Below are 23,817 nucleotides of genomic sequence, written 5' to 3'. Positions count from 1 at the left end.
ACCACACGTTCGACCGACACCGCCCCTCTATGAATCTTCTCAGGTAATATATTTCATCAATGAGATCTTCTATATACAACCACAGCCATCCACGCGGAGGAAAGACATCGCAGACGATGACGCGTGGTTGGTTGTGACTGATATGAAAATATGTGTGTCAAAGATCTCAGCCTCCAGGGTTGAACTGGGTTGTGCCAGAACCTGTTCAGGCGTGCCAAGTAAGTGCAGAGAGGACATCTATCGATTTTCATAGTATCGTACCAATTGTCAGATTGATGGAACCATATCTATCCCTACCATAATGGCTGAAAATAGGTTTCCAAGGTTGCCTTACTATATATACTGTGCTAAGTCGAGAGATCATAACATAAAAGAATTTCCTTTAGGAGCATGGATATTACGAATATCGTATCTTTGGCTATCTTATATTTGGCTATCGAGTCTCTTCCTCGAGAACCTCAGATTCACCTAGTACACGATCTACACTATATACTACTAGCCTAAACTAGGTACTACGAATAAGATCATAATCTCGGAAATATAAGATCTAAAGTCGAGATTCGATATATACCAGGTATCTAGTATTCTCCAACTGTACTCTACTTCGACTAGATCTATGTCTCCTAGAAATGACGATAACCTAGGATTGTTCCCCTTATATAATCGTATAGCTAGCTAAAAAAGTATCTACATAGGTACGTATATATTTCAATATCTAATAGATACGCTTGTCGAGAAAAAGATTGATTAAGATTAATATTGCGGTTCACTAAGCAATCCAACCGGTACTTTATATTGTATATCAAAGATCATCTCAGTCGTGGCTGGCATCACAGACATATTCGTTTCGTTGCATTCGCTGAAAACCGATGCAATCCAGTAAACCATATGCAATGATTTCATAACTACTCGTCAATATTTCCACCTCTCACTGGCAGCGAGCAGACCCAAATTGCACCAGAGATATAATGATCATCTTCGTCATCTGAACCACACATCACACTCTCGTAATGCTTTATATATTCAACCCCTCCAGTGCCTCGAGAAAGCCGGCAATGGCACCAGCGCCTAGTAGGCCTTTTGTAGCACCTTCTCGTAGGTTGTGTTTTGCAGATTTCTCTTTAGGGTGATGACGAGAGTGACCGTGTTGGTCGTCGGTATTACCACTCGCATTACGGCTATTGCCGCGTCCGCTGGTACTACTGTCTCCTATACCATGGCCATTGTACTGTTGAGAAAGGCGTGACGGAGAGCGCGGTTTACCATCCTGTGAAACGGGCCGTGGAGGCATTCCCATTCGATTTGGTGGTGCGAGAGGGGCATATCTGGTTTGTGGACTTCCTGTAGGAGGCGGGTTGTAGGGTGTCATTAGTCCTTGAGATTGAGGTTGAGCCTGTTGCTGTGGATAATGTCGCGGATAAACGAGGGTGTTGGCTTGCTGAAGCTGTCCATGTGGGACGGGCGCATATGGATTGGGCGCATTAGCAGTATGAACGAGGGTGTTGGCTTGCTGAAGCTGTCCGTGTGGGACGGGCGCATATGGATTGGGCGCATTAGCAGTATGAACGGGCGGTAGAGGTGAGGAAATACTGTGATGCATCAGGTTTTGATCTGGCGTTGCCCATGGTCGATGTCCGGGTGGATGGTAAGCTGGGGAGGAGAGTCTGGAAGCAGCTGACTGGGAGGACGAGATGACCGAAGGTGCACGGACGGTATTATTGCCTGGGTTATTCATCCAGGGCGAAATCTGGGATGGTGCTGTATATGTATGGGATAGAGGCGGACCGTTTGGAGACAGAATTTTGCGGTCGGTAGTCGGGCTGCCACTACTTCTTCGACGGGTTGGTTTTGGCTGCACAATCTCTCGACCAGAGTCTGAGGAGTCGGAATCAGAGCCTGATTCGATTATATGGCGCTTGGAGGATCTTTTCTTTGAACCGGTGCTGCCTGGAGAATCCTCTACATCACTGCTGGCGGCACTCACACTAGGTTGGTATTTGGTGTATTCCTGTCGTTTTCGAACCTTCTCGTGTCGAGCGGATGCTGAATGTGGAATTCTCCAGTCCGTCGTTGAGCCTTCAAGGTAATAACCTCGAGGGCTATCTTCTCTTTCATGGTATCTTTCGTGGTATGGTCGATCTTCGTCTTCCTCGTTGAGGTTCTGCACTGAAGGAACGTAGCGGGAGCTGGGATCACGGGTGTGCCTGCGTTCACGGACCTCCCTCCAATTTGTCCATCGCTCGAGTAGTGGATCTATAGCCTGGTCTGAGACTTGAATCATGTCTCGTGGAGACTGTTTGATCTGATGTAGATTTTGATCCAATTCGCCAAGAGAATAAACGGGAAGCTGAACCAAGGCGGTGGATGGGGTATATTCTGGAGGAGGGGCTTCAATGGTCAACTGTGAGCTTGTGGTAGTGATTAACGACATGTTGTCATCTTGGCCAACATCGTTGATTGCGGCTTGTTTGTCCTCCTCTTCCTCTCGACTCGAGGCTTCATAAAATGAATCCATCTTACTCATTTGCCAATATCTCACTATTACGCCATTCTGAGCCTCGGCACGCTCTTGCCTGATGGCCTCGGTTTTGACGGCGACTTCCTCGGGTGGGTCACTGGTTGTGTCTTTAGTCAAGGATTAAGGGATCAGATTGGGGTTCATCATACTTGCGCGATGTAGATGCCATTACTTTTCCCAACTGCAAGATCTGTAGCAAGAGAGACAGGCTCAACTTCAGGCTTTCGAGTTGGTTCAAAAGATATGTGACCCTGTGTTTCTTGAAGCACCATTTAAAGCGCTGTTCAATGGTGGGGGAAAATGCGCTATTTGTCGTTTTTGTGCGGACTCGATCCAACATATCGTTAATCTCATCAAAAACCCTTGTACTCTCATCGGCAATGGACTTTGCAGTGGTCAAGGCGTCGTGGGAATGGACCGAATTTGGAGATTGGAGGACATTGCCGGCTTGTTTAAGCATCATGGCAAACAGTGTAACACTTTTCGAGATGCTATGGACTTCGAAGCCAGCACTGGCGACTTCGCAACTGACAGCATTGAGGATGAGGGAGAGCCTGAAGCCCGCGCCGGCCACTCCTATGATGGAGGCGATGATATCTAGTGAGATGCGTCAGTAAGGTTGGAATGCTGGGAGGGCTGAAGAGAAGATGGCTGCCTACCTATATCTGCCATGATTGCGCAGGACAGGCTTTAGTACATGCAACAGAATAAATGAAATCCAAAAGAGAATGGAAGGTTCGCTCCGTCAGCTTGATGAAGTAGGACTGGGAACCATGACTACACGAAGAATAAATGATGATGACGATAGATCAGACACAGCAAAAATGACAGGAATAATGACAACTTGAAGTATAGAGGTCACATTGGAGATGGCAGTGGAACTGAGGAAGGAGACGAGGCTCAAAAGAACAGGAACGGAGGGAGGGCGGGGCTGCAGTGGGCGCAGCTGCGAAGATCGAGTTCGAGCTCGAGGTCGAATTTGGGTGGATGTGGCGGAAGCCAACAATGCCTGTGAATTTTGTTGACCGGTTGGCCGCCTGCTTGATTTCTGCGATCGATGGTTCACTGCAGCATTACACGCCATTTTTTCAGCAGGTAGCCATTTTGTCCAGGGCTGAGATGGGGCGGGGTTGATCATTGGAGGTTGAAGGCATCAGTGGCATGGTGGCATGCGGTGTCACTGGGCAGTGTTCATACGGGGGACGGCCACGGAGACCATGATTGAGTTTTTCCAGCTGGAGTGACCCCGGAGAAACCGTATCCTCTCTTCCGTGGGAGAAGAAGTTGGGATTGGAAACAGGAAGACAATAAGCAGCAAATATATAATAGTCAAGTCTGGATCACTGTCAAGACTCTAATTACTGATGAGCTCGTTCATCAGCATCTACTGTTCATACCCCATACACTCAGGCAGTTCGACGGCAACCATGGATCCTTCCGAAGTGGACGACTCGCAACAGTCCCCATAGACCCGTTATGCCCGTGTTCGGGTTGGATGTGGAAATTTCAGGAAGCTTGGCTGAGCCATAATCGAACGGCACCGTTCGACTCGTAAGTGATATCAGAAGATCTTCTCCATAACAATGATGCGTTCCGGACAATGTCAGTGGGGGCTCAGTAACAATAATCAAGGATACTTTGGATTTATTCAATCGTGAACTTGAACATTTAGCCAAATTCCTAGAAGCGGCTCAGGTGAGGGTGTCTGTTTACTTCCAAGTTGACTTCAAACCTTTAGCCTCTTTGTGGGTGGTTCCCACCTAAAAAAGGCTTGGTGACAGGTCCCCTAGCACCGCGCGTGTGGTGGGCCTGTGGCGGACATGACTTCCAGTGCAAAATGGGTGTTCTTCCGTCCAAAAGTTCAAAGTGAATGCCCAGTGTTGCAACCGTTCTAGGCTTGCCTGGGTATAGATTACTTGCTCGCTAAGCACCTTAGGCTCGACTAACGAACATTCCGCGAAACTTGGCTGGCCTCGGCAGTTATGTTCTAGCCAGAGAGAAGCCAGCCATGCTAATGTGCAAATGAACTCACACTCCAATTCTCTACACAAATCTACGGATATAGTGCCCATCAGTGCCTGTGTCTACAAGCTACCAGTAGGTGGTCTTAGAGGGAAGAACATTATACCGCAAGTCTCGTACCTGGGTCCTTACCTACCACTGTAAACAGGTACCCAGGTACTGCAGTGTGGTTGATTACCTAGGTATTGTGCAGATTCAAGCTGACGGCTGTCATCTCCAGCAAAGCCTTGAAAGGCCAAGTCTTATCCGAGACTTCATTCCTTGCCTCCCACTCTCTAGTACGAGGTACATTGTAGTGTCTGAACTGCAACTGGCAGCTCACCAACCGCCAGTGCCGCCACCCGCACTTCAGGAACCAGGAATCCACAGCCGGTAGGCTAAACAGCTCCAGGCTTGGAACAAGGACCTCTCGGTGCTCTGGCTTATTCCACTCTCAGCATCCCTAGCTGAATAAGTTTAGTCTTCGTACCTAGAGCCGAGCCATTATTGCCCTTGACTTTGACTTCCAGCTTTGACTTTAACACTGCATCTCCCTGCGCCTGCGGTGCGCTCTCCACCATAACTTCATCACAACCACCACCACCACCACCATCCTCCATCGCCGTCCTCGTCTTCATTCCCACTGGAAATCACTACCCAACGTGCCACGACAGAGCATCGCCTTCGAACCGCTACCCTCACCTTCCTATCCTGTCGACGAGCTTTTCTGAACGAACGCTCTCTGGAAACCTCGGCCTCTGCATCTACTTGCATCTCCTTACCCGTGCCCTCCGCACCCTTCCTACTCCAAAATGATTGAGACTTCCACATTATGATCACTACCCTTCGAACCGACTCCTCTCGTCGCATCGCTCAACACTGAGATGAGAAGGGTGGACCAACCATGCGGATTTCAATCCGAGAACAACTCGGGCTGCTGGTTCTTTTCTGTGCCCTAACCTCGCTGGCCGTGCTTGCACTAGCAGTGGTATGTTTCCATGTCAAACTCGAAGCATTCTCATATCCCGCCGTACTCATACTGCATAGTGGTTTCAAAATTATTCTTTTATCAAGGATATCCGCTTGTCGAGCCTCTCTTTGACCGCTTCGCTCAAGGCGGCTCAATTGTCGAGTACCCTTCTGCTCTATCAGACCCAAGTCCGTCTAGTCAGTACGCGTCTTCTGGTTCAAAGTGCTCTAGGTCGATATTATGCCGGTAAGTCTATCATCCCATGTTGCTGGCCACGGGCTGATAATGCCGATCAAGGTAACACCACCAATGAAAATTGGGTCCGCTCGCAATCCGATCTCGAAGGCGCTTTAGCTGGTGGTTCTCTCTTGGTCCAAGCCGCCATCTTTCCAAATGTTAATGGCAATGCTACCGCGGTCGATGGCTTGTTGAATGTCACCGCTACCACCCTGAGCGGCCAAATTAAACTCCCTTATGCTGCGCCAAACGGCAGTGATGTCTACTTGGGTGATCCGGGCCTGGGTTATCCGCCAACTCTCTTTCCAAACCTGACATATGGAGCCATACCACCTGGCACCAATGCTTCCACCGTTTCCTATGATGGCCATGTCATAGATCCGAATACCCCTCTTTTTCTCGGCCCATTGATCATCAGTAATGAATTATCGCTCCTTTCTGTCACCGTCGCCTTGATCAATAATACTTCTGCTTCAGACGTTCTTGGTTGGCTTACCGTCGTCGTCAATGCATCCATGATCCTACAAATACAAAACTCGGCCGAAGGCCTAGGCAACTCGGGTGAAACGCTCATTATTGGCCCAGCGACCGCGAACAACCTTTATTCCGACGACATCAGTGATATAACACAGGCTCAAGCAGGGGATCAAGAAGTCAAATTCGTCTTACCGCCGCACAGTAATTCAACCGTCCAGGGCCGCCACCAGTCCCGGAGTTCCCTGGAAAACTCCACCATTCCTTTCCGTGCTTCGTCGTATCCTGCCGTTGTGGCTGCCTGGACCAAGGACAACAAAGCCGTTAATAACGCTGGGGCATATATCACCACCCACAATGAAGATGGTCAGAAGGTATCTGTTGGGTACGCCACAGTATCTTCTAGAGCTGTGAATTGGGTACTAGTCATCGAGCAGGCGCATTCCGAGGTCGTCGCGCCCATATTACACTTGCGAGATGTTGTCTTGATTTGTGTGTTTTCAGTCACGGGCGCTTTACTGTTGATCATGCTCCCCATGGCTCACTATTCCATCACCCCCATACGCCAATTAGCTGCCGCCACCGCCAAAACAGTGGAGCCTTATCAGCCGGATGATAACAGTGAGTACTCGAGCTCGACGACCGGGCCGACCACAGAGGAGACCCATATCCAGCCGGAAAATGAGAAACCATCGAAAGGAGGCTTTTTAGCTGCATTGCAAAAGTTTGCGCATCCGATGCAGGTCGTTCGAAGCCCAACTCCACGCCAAAATCGAAGGAGAACCTTCAGAATTCCGAGAAAGGTGCCGGAGCGCCATCACTGGGTGACAGATGAGTTGACTGAACTTACCAGAACCTTCAATGAAATGTCAGATGAATTGGCCATGCATTACGAACGGCTGGAAGAAAGAGTCAAGCAACGCACCGCTGAGCTCGAGAAGAGCAAAAAGGCGGCGGAGGCTGCCAATCAAAGCAAAACGCTCTTCATTGCTAACATCTCACACGAATTGAAGACTCCTCTAAATGGTATTCTCGGCCTGACCACAGTGTGTATGACTGAAGAGGATCCAAGCAAAATAAGATCTACCCTCAGCACCATCTACAAGTCGGGTGATCTCTTACTCCATCTTCTTACTGACCTTCTCACTTTCAGTAAGAATGAAGTTGGACAGCAATTATCGATCGACGAGGCGGAATTTCGGTTGAGTGACTTGAGCACGCAGCTAATCCCCACCTTTGAAAAACAAGCCAGAGAAGGACAGATTGACCTCAAAGTCTTGTTTCTGGGGCCCAACGATGCTTTCGGCGATGGATCCGAATACTCGGGAGAGAAGCTGTACGGTCCCGTCGGCACTGGGCGAGTTCGAGATATGTGCCTGTGGGGGGATAAAAACCGCATCCTGCAAGTGCTCATGAATTTTGTGAGCAACAGTCTGAAGTTCACACCTTCACATGGCTCGGTAACGGTGCGTGTTCGCTGCACTGGTGTGATAGAGACTTTTCCAAGCCGCGCGGGCAGTGCACGCAAGTCCTCCATGAACTCACGGGCATCCAAGTCTTCGAGCACGAAAAGGGTTCGAATGTCCGATGCCTCACTGGGACCTGGGGAGACCGCCGACCACGAAAAGTCTCAAGAAAGATCTCATGCAAGACCCCACGATAGGTCGCATGAACGAAACCACGCTCATACTGTTACGAACTCTAACGAAGATTCGAAGCTTAGTATCAATGTCGCGGGTGGAACCACTCAGATCTCGAAAATTGCGGAACGTCAGAGATCCATGTCGCCCCCACCATTGAACACGAAAGACCTTGGCTTTGAGTTCGAGGTTGAAGACACAGGGCCTGGCATCCCCCCGGAACAGCAACAGATGATTTTTGAGCCCTTTGTTCAAGGCGACCTAGGCTTGAGCAAAAAGTATGGCGGTACTGGACTTGGTCTGAGCATTTGTGCGCAGCTCGCTGCGCTTATGGGTGGGGACATCTCCCTGGATAGCGCCGTCGGAGTGGGTAGCAAGTTTACGATGCGACTACCGCTTCGTTACATCTCGGAAAGAAGCGCATCTCTTGCCTCGTCAACGCACTTGTCACATTCCAAAGCGAGCAGTTTGGTGGGACAAACCCTCCATGATTCTAATGACCCTCCGCAGCATACGCAAAGTGACTCGACGCAACTGGATGATGGAGATGGATCATCCAAGCTTGCTGATGTTCCCCGAATCGTTGGCTTCACTCAGCCCTACGTAGCGAAAGAATCTCAACGCTCGGCAGACACCAAACTAGATCAGATGAAGAAGGTGGAAAGTGAAGCGGCTCAAAAAGGCCGGAAAGTGCGAGTACTCGTGGCGGAAGATAACAAAGTCAATCAAGAAGTGGTCCTTCGAATGTTGCGTCTTGAGGACGTTTACGGTAAGTCAAGAAGACGTTCATTGTGACACGGGAGTGGCTAATGATTCCAGACGTGACTATTGCCAAGGACGGACAGGAAGCTTTTGATAAAGTACGGGAGTCGATGTCCAACGAAAACCGCTTCGACTTGATCTTCATGGATGTCCAAATGCCCAACGTTGATGGGATCCAGTCCACCAAGCTCATTCGAGAAATGGGCTTCTCTGCGCCTATTGTGGCGCTTACTGCTTTCGCAGAAAAGTCGAATGAGGATGAATGTATGGCCTCTGGAATGGACTACTTCCTGGCCAAACCAATCCGGAGACCTGCCCTCAAACAAGTGCTCAAGAAGTATTGTGCCACCATTCCGGAGGAGGAGTATGAGGGCAGCTCAGGAAGCATCCCGCAGCTTAACGATGATACACCATCACCATCACCACAGATGAACGGTCATGCCGTTTCTGGAGCACCTTCTAAAGTGGTGTCAAACCTGGATCAGAAGGCCTCGCATGTAGACATTGTGGATTCGGAAAATGTTTCACCCTTGTCTTAAATAACATTGATTTTGATTATTATGTCTGGAATTTCTTATCTGGAGCCAGACTGGCAGAAGTACAGGAAAAGCATTGAAGAGTTGAAGGGGCTTACAGATCATGGGGTATGGCGACATGCCAACATATTGAGGGATCTGCATCTGGGCTGCATTATTATGGAAAGCGAAGGCGTACGGAATTGAAGTCTCTCACCTGACAGGATGGTGATAGAGACGACGAAAATGGATCTTGGATCTGGGACCGGCTTCCAGCCCAGCCAAAGGCTGATGAAGATAGGAGGTTCACTTAGAGTCCCAATGAATGGTATTGGTAGTTCTCGACCGATGATGTCTGGGTGGTCGGTCGTGTCAAGCCCGAAGTAGCCCTGGAGGTGTAGACTGTCACAGCATAGGGCTGGTTAGGTGCCGCTACTTTCGAGCCCTTGTCTTCTAACGCGATCAACGCCGACAAAACATCAAAGGGACGGGAATGTATTCTGACCATACTGGAGGAAAGCTCATCGCAGTGTTTTCAGATGTGAAGGGGGTACATACAGTAGATCTGCAGGGGCTGTTTGTGGTGGGAACATGATCTGAAACATGAGACCTTGTACTCGGTAGCCCCCGAGAAAAGCGAACCGAATGACGATCTCTTTTCCATTGCGACTAAATATGGGAAACAAGAATAGCGTGAAAGAATCTCATGTACAATAAGGAGGATTTTTGTTGGATTTTCAGTATTACTTGAAGAATGTTTTCTACATGTACTATTCCCCCCGTTTCAAGATCTATCTCCTCCGCGTAGTAGATGACTGCTGTGCTTGCTGCATGCACCCCACATTTTGCAGGAACCCAAAAAAGGATTCTGTGGCTGAAATGTCTAAGTTCAACGGCTTGGTTAGCTAGTTGACTTGACTGTATGATGCCTGTAGTCACTTGTATTCTGATTCCCTGGTAAATCTTAAACGTGCAGCCGAAACACAAAATTGAAAACTTACTCCATAAGGACGAAAGTATGTACCTAGTACCAAGCGTCCAAATTTAAGTACTGGGAGATGATAACTGGATCCGACAGACGAAAGAATCACAATTGGGTAGGAGATAGTGAAGGATGAATGTAACTAGAGCATGACAGCGGCCACCTCGGATATCGGTCAAAGTCAAGTTGTAAGCGAGACGAGACGAGACAAGACAAGACGTTTGAATGGGAATTGCCATGGCCCATGGTCAGTGCCACACACTACGAGTACTTGGTGGGAGGAAGCCCCTCCCCCTGCGAAATTGCAATTTACTCAACCACATCTCGTGCGAGCTGCAGATTGCAGATTGCAGTTATGACGAGGTGGCCCGTCGCAAAACACGGATATGCATACTAGGTAGGTATCTACACATATGCCCGTTTCAGACAGAAAGCCACAAGATCATCGGTGATGCGATAGAATACCTAAACGCTAGGGGTGCAGGAGCAACTCCTCTCGAGGTCTCGAGACCTATTTTGCAAAATGGAATCGATCGCAAAGACAATTTGCCACAGCCGCCGTGTCGGTTGCACATGAGGTAAAACTTGCACTTACACTTGCACTTGAAGCCCAAGAGTCAAGAGTCAACCACCTTCGGGCACTTTGCCAGCAGGTCCCATTATTAAACTATGGTGTTGGTCAGGAAGTGGAGAGAACGGACGAGTCAAGAACAACGAGAATGCCTGGTGGTGTGTGGAAAGGCCTGCTTGGACTTCACAGTTGGAGAGGCTATAGGCTGGCATGGCAGTTGACTGGTGGCCCCTTGATCCCTTGGGAGGACCCTTTGTGCCCCATCAGGTGCCGCCGGTTGATTGGTAGCGGGCGTGGGTGGCCACCGGTGATGGGCTGCTTTCCTAGGCTCTTGGGCGATGGGCAATGCGTTAGACCCGAGTTTGTTTGCCATAACTATGGAGACTGGAGTACCCAGGTACCTATGATAGGGATTCAGGAGTTAGGTAGGGTTTAACTCTCCCTATCTTACCCAGGTAGGTACCTGTTAGCACCCCTTACAAAGTTACTCAGTCATGCAATTCTCTTTCCTCGTATGCCCGTTTGGATACTCGTATGCTTGGTTAACGCCAGTCTCCAAGTTTTGGGCCAGATAGTACCTATCTTGGTACGGAGTCGCTTTCCGGATATCTGACTTCTTACTGCCCACTTGAACAATATTCGTCTCTGTATCCGCCTTGTCCCTATCCCTCAGAAGTCAAGAATTGGGCTATCAACCACCTCCTTAGCGCGCTTCGGCAACTTCATCCACGGCATCCCACTTTCTACTTGCTGGCCCTTACCGAGTCTTCGTGGTTCTTGCCCAAGCCGAACTCACCAACTACCTACCAACACTCCCCCCGGAAATTGTTCCAATTGTCGTCACCGCGCCTTCACTACCACTACACTACCACTAGTACACTACCAACTTTTGCCTCTACGTTCCTCACATCTACAGTACAACGCTACTACCACCTCACCTACCACCTACCAATACCTAGACCGCCAACATCTATATCCTAATACTCCTCTTGACTCTTAATCGCCATTCTTTATTACATTCTTCCCCACGTCAAACGTGGCTCTACGCCCTTTTTGCATCCGCTGCCATTGGACGCAGCAAGGTTCTCCATCCAATTGGCACAAAACCTGCAACCGTCACACCTCCCTCCCTACCGCAGCCCATGAAGAGCAACAATCATCCATAGAGATTCCCTCGTTGGCGGCCATGCCTCGTTCCGATGAGACATTGGCTGCTGCCACCGCTATTATACGCGGCTTAGCCAAAGGCTCGACTACAAATCCCTCCTTTACCAATGGTCTCAAGTTACCGCCCTTGATTCTCCCCGGCGAAACCTCTTCTACAAAGGATGAATTCGAAGCCGAAATTGCCGCACTTGCTCGACGTATCAACTATTTAGAGTCGAGAGCTGATATTGTCAGCCGCTCACTTCCCGATACTCCAGGTGAATTTCAAAGTCCTGCTTCGCCATCATCACGTCCCAACGATACTCGCAGTCCTTTTGGAGAGCCGTACACTGATTCCCCCTTAGCTGCCTCCGAAAGACAGCACTCGAATTCCACCCATTCGAAACGAGTCAACAATCTCCTGGCTGCCCGCGAAACCGTCGTCTCCTCAGAACCAGGTCGAACCGTCAGCGAGGAAGATATCGGTGTCCTTCGCGAACATGTTGAAAAGCAAGCAGATCAGATCAGGTCGCAGAGAGAAACAATCACAGAGATCAGTCGCGGCTTGAGAAATTCAGAGGAACAGGCCAAACAAGCTTTCATGCGCGTAGAAAATGAAGACGTTTCCCTTCTCGAGCGCGAACTTCGGAAGCATCAACAAGCAAATGAGGCCTTCCAAAAGGCTCTACGAGAAATCGGCGACATCATCACACAAGTGGCCAATGGCGATTTGTCCAAGCGTGTACAAATCCAGGCCACGGAAATGGACGAAGAGATTGCCACCTTTAAAATGACCATAAATACCATGATGGATCAGCTGGAAGTTTTTGGTAGTGAAGTCTCCCGAGTTGCCCGAGAAGTCGGAACGGAAGGCATCTTGGGCGGTCAGGCTCAAATCTCGGGCGTGCATGGTGTTTGGAAAGAATTGACCGAAAACGGTATGTGCATCAAGACATGGAATCTATTCCAAGATATTTCTACCGGAAGCTAATCGTGATATAGTGAATATTATGGCAGCCAACTTGACCGATCAGGTCAGAGAAATTGCCATTGTCACAAAGGCCGTTGCCTGTGGCGATTTGAGTCAGAAAGTCCAAAGTCGGGCTGGTGGTGAGATATTTGAACTTCAGCATACTATCAACACCATGGTCGACCAATTAAGGACGTTTGCCACAGAGGTCACACGAGTTGCTACTGATGTAGGTACCGAAGGTGTACTCGGAGGACAAGCTCAGATCGATGGAGTGCAGGGCACATGGAATGATTTGACCAAAAGTGTCAACGCCATGGCAGACAACTTGACTACGCAGGTCAGAGATATTGCCACCGTCACCACCGCTGTCGCAAAGGGTGATTTGACCAGGAAGGTCACGGCCAGCTGTAAAGGCGAAATTCTACAATTGAAAATCACCATCAACAACATGGTCGACCAATTACAACAATTTGCGCAGGAAGTCACCTATTTGGCGAAAGAAGTCGGAACGAACGGTGTTCTCGGAGGTCAGGCAACCGTCCATGATGTTGAAGGTGTCTGGAAAGACTTGACAGAGAACGTGAATGGCATGGCCATGAATTTGACCACACAAGTACGAGAAATCGCCGCAGTGACCACTGCTGTAGCCAATGGAGATTTGTCAAAGAAGGTCACAGCTGATGTCCAAGGAGAAATCCTGGACCTCAAAGTGACGATCAATTCAATGGTCGACAGGCTGAACACCTTTGCATTTGAGGTCAGCAAAGTCGCACGAGAAGTCGGCACAGATGGCACGCTGGGTGGGCAGGCAAAAGTCGACAATGTTCAAGGTAAATGGCGCGATCTCACCGACAACGTCAACACCATGGCATCCAATTTGACAGCCCAAGTCCGCAGCATCTCCGATGTCACCCAAGCTATTGCGGCCGGAAATCTGGACAAGAAGATTGATGTAAAGGCACAAGGAGAAGTCCTCACACTCAAGGTAACCATCAACAATATGGTTGACCGTTTAGCCACATTCGCACACGAACTACGACGAGTTGCAAGGGATGTGGGTGTCAATGGAGTGATGGGTGGGCAGGCAAATGTCCACGATGTGAGTGGTCGTTGGAAGGAAATCACCGAGGATGTCAATACCATGGCTGAAAACTTGACTGCCCAAGTTCGAGCGTTTGGCGAAATCACAGATGCAGCCACCGAGGGTGACTTCTCTAAATTGATCAGCGTCAATGCCATGGGCGAAATGGACGAGCTGAAACGAAAACTCAATCAGATGATATCCAATCTACGGGACAGTATACAACGAAATACTGCGGCTCGAGAAGCTGCCGAATTGGCCAACCAGACCAAGTCGGAATTCCTAGCCAACATGTCACACGAGATCAGAACTCCAATGAATGGTATCATCGGAATGACTCAACTGACCTTGGATACTGACGAACTCAAGCCTCATTCTCGTGAGATGCTCAACACTGTACACAACCTCGCTAACAGCCTGTTGACGATCATTGACGATATTCTCGACATTTCAAAGATCGAGGCCAACCGTATGGCGATTGAAGCGATACCTTATACCATCAGGGGAACTGTTTTCAACGCTCTAAAGTCTTTGGCAGTCAAGGCGAACGAGAAATCTCTGGATCTTGCGTTTGAAATTGACAATTCGGTGCCGGATTATGTGGTTGGTGACCCATTCCGACTGAGGCAGATCCTTTTGAACCTGGTCGGAAACGCCATCAAATTCACCAATCAAGGTGAAGTGAAGGTCACAATCAAGAAATCCAAGGATCTGATATCGACCTGTGCGCCAGACGAGTTTCCTTTCGAGTTCGTTGTTTCGGATACCGGTATTGGTATTCAATCTGACAAGCTGGACTTGATCTTCGACACCTTCCAGCAAGCCGATGGATCAACGACAAGGAAGTTCGGCGGCACTGGTCTAGGTCTGTCCATTTCGAAACGTTTGGTCAATCTTATGGGTGGAGCAGTTTGGGTCACCTCAAGTTTTGGACGCGGAAGTGAATTTCACTTCTCCTGCATCGTGAAATATGCAACGGAAGACATTGCGGTTATCAGTTCCCAGCTCTACCCTTTCCGGGCACACAAGGTTCTGGTTGTCGACAAGGGTTCCTCAAGCTTTTTCGAGCATGTTCCCAAATTGATGGAAGGCCTCGGTCTTCAGTGTCTTGTGGTCAAAGACGTCGCTGATGTACCCGATCCAGTTAGTGACAAAAGAGCGAAATCCATTGATGGTGGGTACGATGTGATTGTCATTGATGAGCTTCAAACGGCGCAGACACTGCGACAATTTGAGAAGTTCAAATACATGCCGATGGTTCTCTTGAATCCAACAGTATCTATTAGCCTCAAAACGGTTCTAGACTTGGGCATTGCCTCATACATGACCACTCCATGCCAACTCATCGACCTTGGCAATTGTATGATTCCTGCTCTGGAAGGTCGATCGACACCGATCATCAAAGACTACAAAAAGTCATTCAACATATTATTGGCCGAGGACAATGAAGTCAATCAAAAAGTGGCAATCAAAATCCTCGAAAAATATAATCATGTTGTGACGGTGGTTGGAAATGGCTTGGAAGCATTCAATGCCATCAAGGACAATCGATTCGATGTGGTGTTGATGGATGTGCAGATGCCGGTCATGGGAGGATTTGAAGCTACACGAGAGATCCGACAATATGAACGGGAAACCGGACTCAGTCGAACGCCGATCGTAGCACTCACAGCCCATGCCATGTTGGGTGATCGAGAGAAGTGTATCCAAGCACAAATGGACGAATATCTCTCGAAGCCTCTGAAGCAGAACTTGTTAATGCAAACGATCCTCCGGGTAGCATCCGATGGAGTGACTGCAATGTTCAACAAGCAGGCGCGAGAAAAATCGATTGGTGGCGAACCAGTACCGCTACAGCTTCCAGTCAACGAGGAAGATACCAACCCAGCTTCTCCGCCCCGGCCACAATTTGCAGAACGGTCGATAACCACGTCTGGACCAGTGGTTCACGGCAGTGCAGAAAGTCCTTCGGTAGCCAATGATGGACAACCTGATCCAATGATCGGAATTAATAGTGTAAGTTTGACATGGTCGCCAGGTTGATGAGAATCCAAAGCTAACCTGAGACACTATAGTTACTATTACGATCTCACAGCCAGTAGTAGCAAGGTTGAGGGCAAACGAATCTCAGCCATGATTGTGTCGAATCGACCATTAGACATGACTCAGTGACGTTACAAGATCACGCGCTCATCGGACTCTGATATTGTGGGAGTGAAGGTGTTGTATGCCGAACAGTGGGTTCGAGCCACTCTCATGATTTTCCTGGTTTGGAGTCTTTTGAGTTTTTCTGGCATCAGGCCTTGTTTGTGAGCGTTTTTGGAAAGAGTTCTTCTATACTCTTGTTTGAGCACCGCTGGCAATACCCGGCCCCGGAGCCAGATCACTTGCTGCCATTAGGACTTTGATTTTATGTGCCACAAGCGCTCCGAGTTGGGAGGTTTAGGATGGCCAATGCTCTGGAACCCATGATCTTCGATGTTGATGGGTCTGGATGGGCGGGCCTCTTTCTCTGTAATTTTTAAGCTCCTTTTACTATGAACGAAATTACTTTTCTTTTGGATCCAATGTCGATGCGCACGCAAAGGCAAGTGGGAGGGCACGTATGTGTGAGGAGAGCCCAAGGGCAGTGCAGCGGGTGGCATCTCTGTGATCTTGAGGCCTTGCAGTGGAGATTGAATGAATGATAATCGATTTTCGATCCTGTTTCACGGTTTCTCTCGTCCACCTACCTAGGTACGACTTACTTGGTATTGTGTAGAGCGGTTGTGGAGTTTGGTTTTGATTGTGCTCACCGCTCGCTCGCTCGCTCGCTCACGGGCGGGTTTTAAGCTCAGTTGTGTACTTGCTGCTCGCCTGTACGACAGCTCGGATCGGACTGGGCTCGTACATCATCAATCCACAACGTACGTTGAGGCTCTCAGGTATGTGAGTCACGAGTTAGTTAGGATGGAGACTCGTGTAGTACTTACTCTGATGTGATACTGGCACTGAAACTGATACTGATACTAGACAATAAAGCGCCTGTGATTATTACACGTGGCTTTTCAGTTTCGGTCGAATGTGTCATTCATTTGACTCGGGCCCGAGGACTGTCCATTTGCACCCTCTCCTTCCAAGATATTTACGAGGCCCCGCTGGTGGAAAGGGACAACGACGCGAAATTGAGATCCGCGATCCGTGTCCCGGGGCTCTCTGGTTTGGGATATTCACTCGTACGACCGACCACCACATGTACCTACTCTAGTTAGGTAGACAGGTAATTTGCCTAGGTCTGTAAGGGGGGCCAAGGGTAGCGTCCAATTGAAGATATAGAGGGCAGCAGCTAGACTAACTCGATGACGTCGTTGAGTGTTTTTGTTGCCCTCAAAGACCTCGTGGTGGGAATCTTCACTCCCAGCATCTCGCGTCCCCCTCCCTTCGTGCTTGGGCTCAAAAGGCCATTCCGCACTCGGGCGAGAACGAGGGAGGTCCCTGTGACATGTCATGTACTTCTGGGTCTGGAGGGGCCAATGTTTACTAGATGGTAATGTGAGCGATAGAGGGTAGTACGAGTACATTCGGTGGGTAGTACCTACGATGGTATGTAGTAGTAGTTACCGACCCATTCTTGTTCCTTTGGAGTGTACCACTCGTTCCAGACCAGTTTACTCAGCAGCGTGCCCACTGCCCAGTCGAGCCTTCTTACATGGATACCTACCTAGGAGTAGGGAATGGAAGTCCTTCCGTCCCTTTCATGACTAAACTGCCATATGGCTTGGCCTTTTGCTTACCTTAACTTCGAGTCCACCTACTTGCTTTGTTTTAACGAATTCCCATCTCCACCACAGTGAATCTCGTACTCGTACTCTGTTGCGCCGCGACCCAAGACTTTATGGTTTTCATTTCCTGCAGCTTAATTTCAACGGCTTCGTTGCGTCGTGGACAACATCTACGTTCTTGCGGCCTTCTGGCTCACTAACTGGTGGCTCTCTGATACCAGACAGTCCAGCTCGGCAAATCACAGACTTGAACATGCATTGATTGCTTGATATCTTATCTGCTGATTCATCCTCGGTGCTGGATATCTACACATCCCGGGTACTCAGTCCATTCATCCAGCGCCTATCGTAAGAATGGATGGGCTCACGAATATATCAAAATTCGAAGACATGACCCCGCCGCTATCGACTCTAGCACGTCCATCATCGTCGGCATCGCCCATGCAGATAAATGAAGGACGCACTCAGCCTCTCCCATCAACATCAACAGCAACCACCAATCCGACCACAACCACAACCACAACAGACCCAGCATCAACAACAACAACATCCATACCAGCAGCACCACATCTCAATCCTCGAAGCTGCACAACCTGCCGACGCCGCAAAGTGCGCTGCAACAAACACGACCCATGCGCCAACTGCGTGAAAGCTGGCGTCGAATGCATCTTCCCAGGCCCTGGTCGCGCGCCGCGAAAATCGCGTAAACCGCCCGACGCCGAGTTGCTGTCTCGCCTGAGGAGGCTGGAGGGCGTGGTCAACAATCTCGGCGCGGGGGCTGGCATTGATGGCGACGCTGGGTTGGCGGGGTTAATGAGCTCGAAGGACGTTAGGGCCAGGTTTGGTGAACAGCAGTCTCGTGCCGCTAGTGGTGAGTCGCCTGTCAGCGATCGTGACGAGTCGAGGAGGCATTCCGGGTCCGTGGAGAAGCAGCTGGGTCGGTTGGTCATTAGTGACGATCGCAGTCGGTATGTGAGTAATACGTTTTGGACGGCGATGAGTGATGAGGTAAGTATGTTATGTTTGTTTTTTGGGCATTTTGTTTGGTTTGGGCGTTCTTCTATTCCTCCCTCCCTCCCTACCTACCTACCTACGGGGTCCTAGGATCGAGACGGTCACTGACGACTTGACTTATCAGATCACGGAAATGCGCGACTTGCTTGAGACTTCTGGAAGTGAGGATGAAGAAGACTTGACATTGTCGCCGGAGCCGGATCCAGCCAGTCATCAGGCTTTCATCTTTGGCTATTCGTCGACGAAGGTGAATTTGCGATCGTTGCATCCCACGCCGAGTCAGACGTTTATTCTCTGGGAGGTTTTCAAAGAAAACGTCGATCCGGTCGTGCGGATACTCCATCGACCGACGGCGCGGATGATTCTCATGAATGCCGCTAGCAACCTGGATCGTGTGTCGAAGCCGGCCGAGGCGTTGTTGTTCTCGATTTATTTCGGCGCCGTGGTCAGCCTCACCGACGATCAATGTCTACAGCTACTGGACGAGCCCAAGGATCTGTTATTAAAGAAGTATCGATTCGCCACGGAGCAAGCACTCGCTCGTGCAAACTTCTTGAACAGCAATAGTTTGATATGTCTGCAGGCATTTTGCTTTTTCCTCGTCTTTGTTCGGCACTGTGATGACTCGAGGGTGATCTGGTCGCTTGGTGGGTTGGTCATTCATCTGGCACAGGCCCTTGGGATACATCGTGACGGAAGCAATTTTGACCTGAACCCGTTCGACACTGAGATGAGGAGGCGGCTGTGGTGGCACATCTCGCTCTTGGACAGTCGATCGGCCGAGGACCATGGGACCGATCCCACTTTCACGGAGCAATTCTACGACACCAAGATTCCGTCAAACGTGAACGATGAAGACATTTACCCGGGAATGAAGGAGTGGCCCAAGGAGAGGGTTGGGGCCACAGAAATGACTTTCTGTCTGATCAGATTCGAGTTGGGCAAATTTGCGCGCGAGAATTTCTTCGGTCAACCGAGTTGGCCGGGGAGAGGTCCGGATTTGACGCTGGAGGAGAAAGAGAAATTGATCGACGATTGCCATCGCGAATTGGAGGAGAAGTATCTTCGTCATTGCGACATGAGCATTCCGATATATTGGGTGACGGCGACGGTGGCGAGGCTCATTCTGGCCAAAATCTGGCTGACACTCCATCATCCTCGATCATTTATTGCAAACTCTCAACGTTCGGCGTTGTCGCCTGCGACACGGGAACGATTGTTCATCACGTCGGTCGAGGTTATTGAATTTTCACACTTGCTCATCAGCAATGAGAACACGGCCAAGTGGGGTTGGTTGTTTCAAACATATATGCAATGGCAGTCGGTAGCATTTGCACTGTCGGAATTGTGCGTGCGACCGCCCGGTCCTGATGTCGACCGAGCGTGGTTAGCGGTCGAGTCAGTCTATGATGAGAAGAAAGAGAAGCCACATCGGTTGCAACGCGGAATGCTGTGGAAACCGTTGAGGCAACTGATGACCAAAGCGAGGGCGAAGCGGACCGAGCAACTGGTAAAGCTGGCCCGTCCCAAGGATGCCTTGTTCACCGATCTCTCGTCTGCGACACCCATGGAAAGGTTCATGCATGATTACCCGGAGAATGCGATCACTACGACATTGGAAGCTTTTGGCATGGACCTGGACGTCCAGCCATACTTTGATGGCTCGATTGATCCGACACAGCGACAGACGGGTACGGATAGTATACTACCTGTCAATGTGACTGCTGGAACCAATGTCGACAACGTTCTTCCGGCTGCATATACCAGCGCAGATGCTGGTATGAGAAGTGTTACAGGAGTATCAGCGATGGAGCAGAACGCGTCACCCGCCACGGGAACAGGCGATTCTGGATCGCTACCGAATAGCGACTTGTTGAATTATGGTTGGTCGTCGTCACTGGCCGACACTATTGGACCTCAGTCGTTTCAGAAATATTTTATGAACATGCAGGAGGAATGGTTTTAGTTGGGATGTCAATAATTGGTTGGCCATCTCCCGAAAGGCGCAGCGCGGCGGTGAAAGAAGCATTGGTGTTGTTATTGTAGTAGTATACTAGTAATGGACTCTCCCAGGCATGCAGTGAGATTACTGGTTCTGTTTTCGTGGAGAAGGATGGTAATCCTCTGCGGACTACGAGTACTCGGAGGAATTGATCGCTGTAACCGTAATTGTCCTGTCTAGGCGAAGAGAAGTGCTATTTTTGCACCGGTCACCAAGCCCACTAATCCCCTCCAGATGATAGGTGGCCGTGTAAGCGCTGCAAGTGACCTCAATGATAGGCGGAGCAAGTGCAGGAACCGCCTATTTGCGGCTGACGCAGGGGTGCTGTCCCATGCCGAGCCATGCCTAGAAGGAAACAAGCCTTTTCCTGGGGCGCCCCCTTTCGGTGGCCGTGACTCGGTGAGAATGTTTGATGCCCACTCCAGTGGCTGAAGGAAGGAGCGATTCACCGGCAAGACCAATCATCCGGGGTGTATTTGACCATTTTGAGGCAGGAATGACTGGGTCAGCCCCCCGTTGATCCCGCCGCGCCTTCTGCAGCATCTCCTAGCCACGCGCTAAGTAATCTTAGATCTTCAGGGCTCTCGCATCGCCCAAGAACGCGCTGTCTCATGAAGCACAGCTGAAACGTCCAGACTCCAGAGCAATAAACATCTCTCTCGTATGCTATTCGTAACATCTCATCGTCGTAGCTTTTCTTCGCTCCTGCCTGCACTTGGTCTAGGCTTTGGCTGACGACTTCCTCCCTCACTACTGCTCAGGCCCTTCCCCATCTTTCTTCTGTTCTTACTTGCATACCGAGTACATTATTTCTTACTCTACCCACTTCACTTCATCCTCTTTCGTTCCTTATTTACATACGAGTTCCCTGGCATATAATCACATACCCTCTCATCCTAGGCCCCCTTTTGGCTATTGTCCAGTATCTGTTTTTGAACCATAGACCGATCTCATGCTGTCCCTTTTCCCCTCAAAGGCCCTGTGCCTGTCTCTCTTTGGTAAGTCCACCGTCGCAGCAGGTCATGGTCCTACTAACCAACCATAGCGTCTCTCCTCCTCACAACGCAGGCCGTCGTTCCCTCAAGTTCTGCTGTCCTCCGACCTGGCGGCAATTCTGACTCCAATGCCAATTTCACCGTTGCCATCAATGTCCCTTCAGGCAATTCCAATGAACTATATTTCCACTTCTCTTCTCCTGCGGGCAATTCCTACGCCGCCTTTGGAATTGGGAGCCAGATGAGAGGTGCTCTCATGTTCATTGCACATGCCTCTGAAGATGGCAAAAATGTCACCTTAAGTCCTCGTATTGGCTCTGGCCATTCGGCTCCCACACCCACCGACGATGTCAAAATCACCCTCTTGAGCGGCAGTGGTATAATCAACGATACCTATGTCGTCAATGCCAAATGCTCAAATTGTCGATCCTGGAGTGGTGGAAGTGCCGATGTCCTGAGCGACTCTCAATCCATGCTTTGGGCAGTTGGCGAGGCTGGAGAGATCAAAAGCAATGCTTTGGATGCTAGAATTCAGGAGCATTCGAGGCGCGGAGTTTTCAACCTCGATTTCAAAGCCGCAACTGGTGATGCAGGCGTTCCCGTTGTCGATGCATCCTCCGACAATGTAGACACTATTGGACCTGGCAGCAGAGGTGGTGATGGTAGTGGTCCTCGTCATGGCATTGCTTTCCATGGATTTTTGATGGGTGCTGCCTTCCTTGTCATTTTCCCTGCCGGTTTGGTCTTACTGCGAGTGTTCGAGAAGGTCTGGTTGCATTGGGCTGTTCAGTCATTCGCCCTGCTTTTGGTCTTCATTGGTACCGGCGTGGGCGTTGCTATCAGCAAGAGAGACGACATTGTGAGTTACAGTTTATACACTATCATGATCATGAATACAGGACTAACAAACGTCAAGGAACCCAATCTCACTCATCCCCATCAAATTATCGGCTTCATCGTCCTCGGCGTAGGACTCCTGGCATGGGGAATTGGCATGACTGGTCACGTAATGTTCAGACGCACTGGAAAGCCTGCCGCCATCATGCTTGGTCATCGGATTACTGGACCTGTCACCATGTCCATGGGCTTATCCAACTGTATCGTGGGATTTCGTTTCGCGGGTAACAACCGTGGCGCCATCATCTTTGCAGTTGCCGCTCTGCTTATGATCATCTTCGTTTGCACCGTACTATTCTTCACTCGCCGAAGAAAGATGCGCAAGGGTACTATGAACACCCCGGCTGCACAGAATTTCCGTGAGGGAAACATGGGTGGCCCAACTCCATATGGTCCTCAGAGCCCATCTATGCCTTCATATGGCCAAGGAGGAATTCCTCTCGCCAGCTACCAGAACAACCAACCTCCACCGGTGTACCGCTAGACGCCTGAACGGCCTGTGGATTTTTCATTGTTGTCAGAGATTCTTGAGCGTTTGTTTACGTCTGGAGGTCAGATTGAGGACCCGGATTTGGCGAAAGGGAATTGCATCAAGCAGTGAATCTCCGGTCTCATGGCGTCCAGTATTCGACGCTGAGCGGAGAACACCTCTTTTTAGATTACATGCATTTATTGAGCGTGAGCAACATGCTGACTGTGGGGACTTTATCCCGGTCAGCATGAAAAAAATTTGAATCTTGGTTACGAACATACGAGTACATTTCCTGCCAGCTCTTCGAGATACCGTGAGTTTCGTGAGACATGATAAACGAGCGCGGTTCGCCAAACTTCAACGCTCGAGTAGTCTATGAGTAAATGTCTAGAGCGTGAAATGATTGAAGGCACACAGTTGATTTGATGACTGTGGATAAAACTCCGCTTCCTGCCCAGAGGGCGACAGTGTTTCCGCTGTAATTGCACATCGGGGACAATACCTATGTAACGAGAAATCATTACAGAGCACTCCCAGAAGATGCAGAACAGCACGAACGACGTGAAGTGATATCCCGATCTGAGGTGAATCCCCAACGCGACGATCAAGTGTCTTTATCGCTTCCTATGGTCGTCGTCACAAGAGTGTTATCATTCATTATTGCCCATCCCAATTCAGAGGGACGTCACGGGGATGGATGGATGGATGGTCGTCCCCTTACTAAGTGACCTAGCCGTGCACTGCAGGAAGATCCATGTATCATATCCATGTCCATGTCCATCTCAGCAGTGTAGTGTGCTCCTCCA

The 23,817-nt window shown here is 49.7% G+C and overlaps 5 protein-coding genes across 5 annotated transcripts; 4 read left to right on the top strand and 1 right to left on the bottom strand.

Moving 5' to 3' along the window:
- Positions 1-1,015: 1,015 nt before the first annotated feature.
- LTR84_012932 (uncharacterized protein) lies at positions 1,016-3,190 on the bottom strand (the record flags this gene model as incomplete). The annotated part of the gene is made up of 3 exons (XM_064856438.1): positions 1,016-2,615; positions 2,668-3,115; positions 3,178-3,190. 3 exons carry the CDS (start codon positions 3,188-3,190, stop codon positions 1,016-1,018), a joined length of 2,061 nt encoding a protein of 686 aa, XP_064707614.1.
- Positions 3,191-5,423: 2,233 nt separating this feature from the next.
- Positions 5,424-9,141, top strand: LTR84_012931 (uncharacterized protein; the record flags this gene model as incomplete). The annotated part of the gene is made up of 4 exons (XM_064856437.1): positions 5,424-5,507; positions 5,567-5,735; positions 5,787-8,609; positions 8,660-9,141. The coding sequence occupies 4 exons, from the start codon at positions 5,424-5,426 to the stop codon at positions 9,139-9,141; spliced, it is 3,558 nt and encodes a 1,185-aa protein (XP_064707613.1).
- Positions 9,142-11,856: 2,715 nt separating this feature from the next.
- LTR84_012930 (uncharacterized protein) lies at positions 11,857-15,972 on the top strand (the record flags this gene model as incomplete). Its single annotated transcript, XM_064856436.1, has 3 exons — positions 11,857-12,754; positions 12,819-15,886; positions 15,946-15,972. The coding sequence occupies 3 exons, from the start codon at positions 11,857-11,859 to the stop codon at positions 15,970-15,972; spliced, it is 3,993 nt and encodes a 1,330-aa protein (XP_064707612.1).
- Positions 15,973-18,021: 2,049 nt separating this feature from the next.
- LTR84_012929 (uncharacterized protein) lies at positions 18,022-20,611 on the top strand (the record flags this gene model as incomplete). Its single annotated transcript, XM_064856435.1, has 2 exons — positions 18,022-18,599; positions 18,736-20,611. The coding sequence occupies 2 exons, from the start codon at positions 18,022-18,024 to the stop codon at positions 20,609-20,611; spliced, it is 2,454 nt and encodes an 817-aa protein (XP_064707611.1).
- A 988-nt stretch (positions 20,612-21,599) lies between these two features.
- LTR84_012928 (uncharacterized protein) lies at positions 21,600-23,023 on the top strand (the record flags this gene model as incomplete). Its single annotated transcript, XM_064856434.1, has 2 exons — positions 21,600-21,645; positions 21,693-23,023. The coding sequence occupies 2 exons, from the start codon at positions 21,600-21,602 to the stop codon at positions 23,021-23,023; spliced, it is 1,377 nt and encodes a 458-aa protein (XP_064707610.1).
- Positions 23,024-23,817: the final 794 nt, after the last annotated feature.

Source organism: Exophiala bonariae (assembly GCF_035927105.1).
Source record: "Exophiala bonariae strain CCFEE 5792 chromosome Unknown scaffold_9, whole genome shotgun sequence".
NCBI lineage: Eukaryota > Fungi > Ascomycota > Eurotiomycetes > Chaetothyriales > Herpotrichiellaceae > Exophiala > Exophiala bonariae.
Note: the sequence above shows the minus strand (reverse complement) of the source record. Positions and strands in the feature narration are given on the sequence as shown.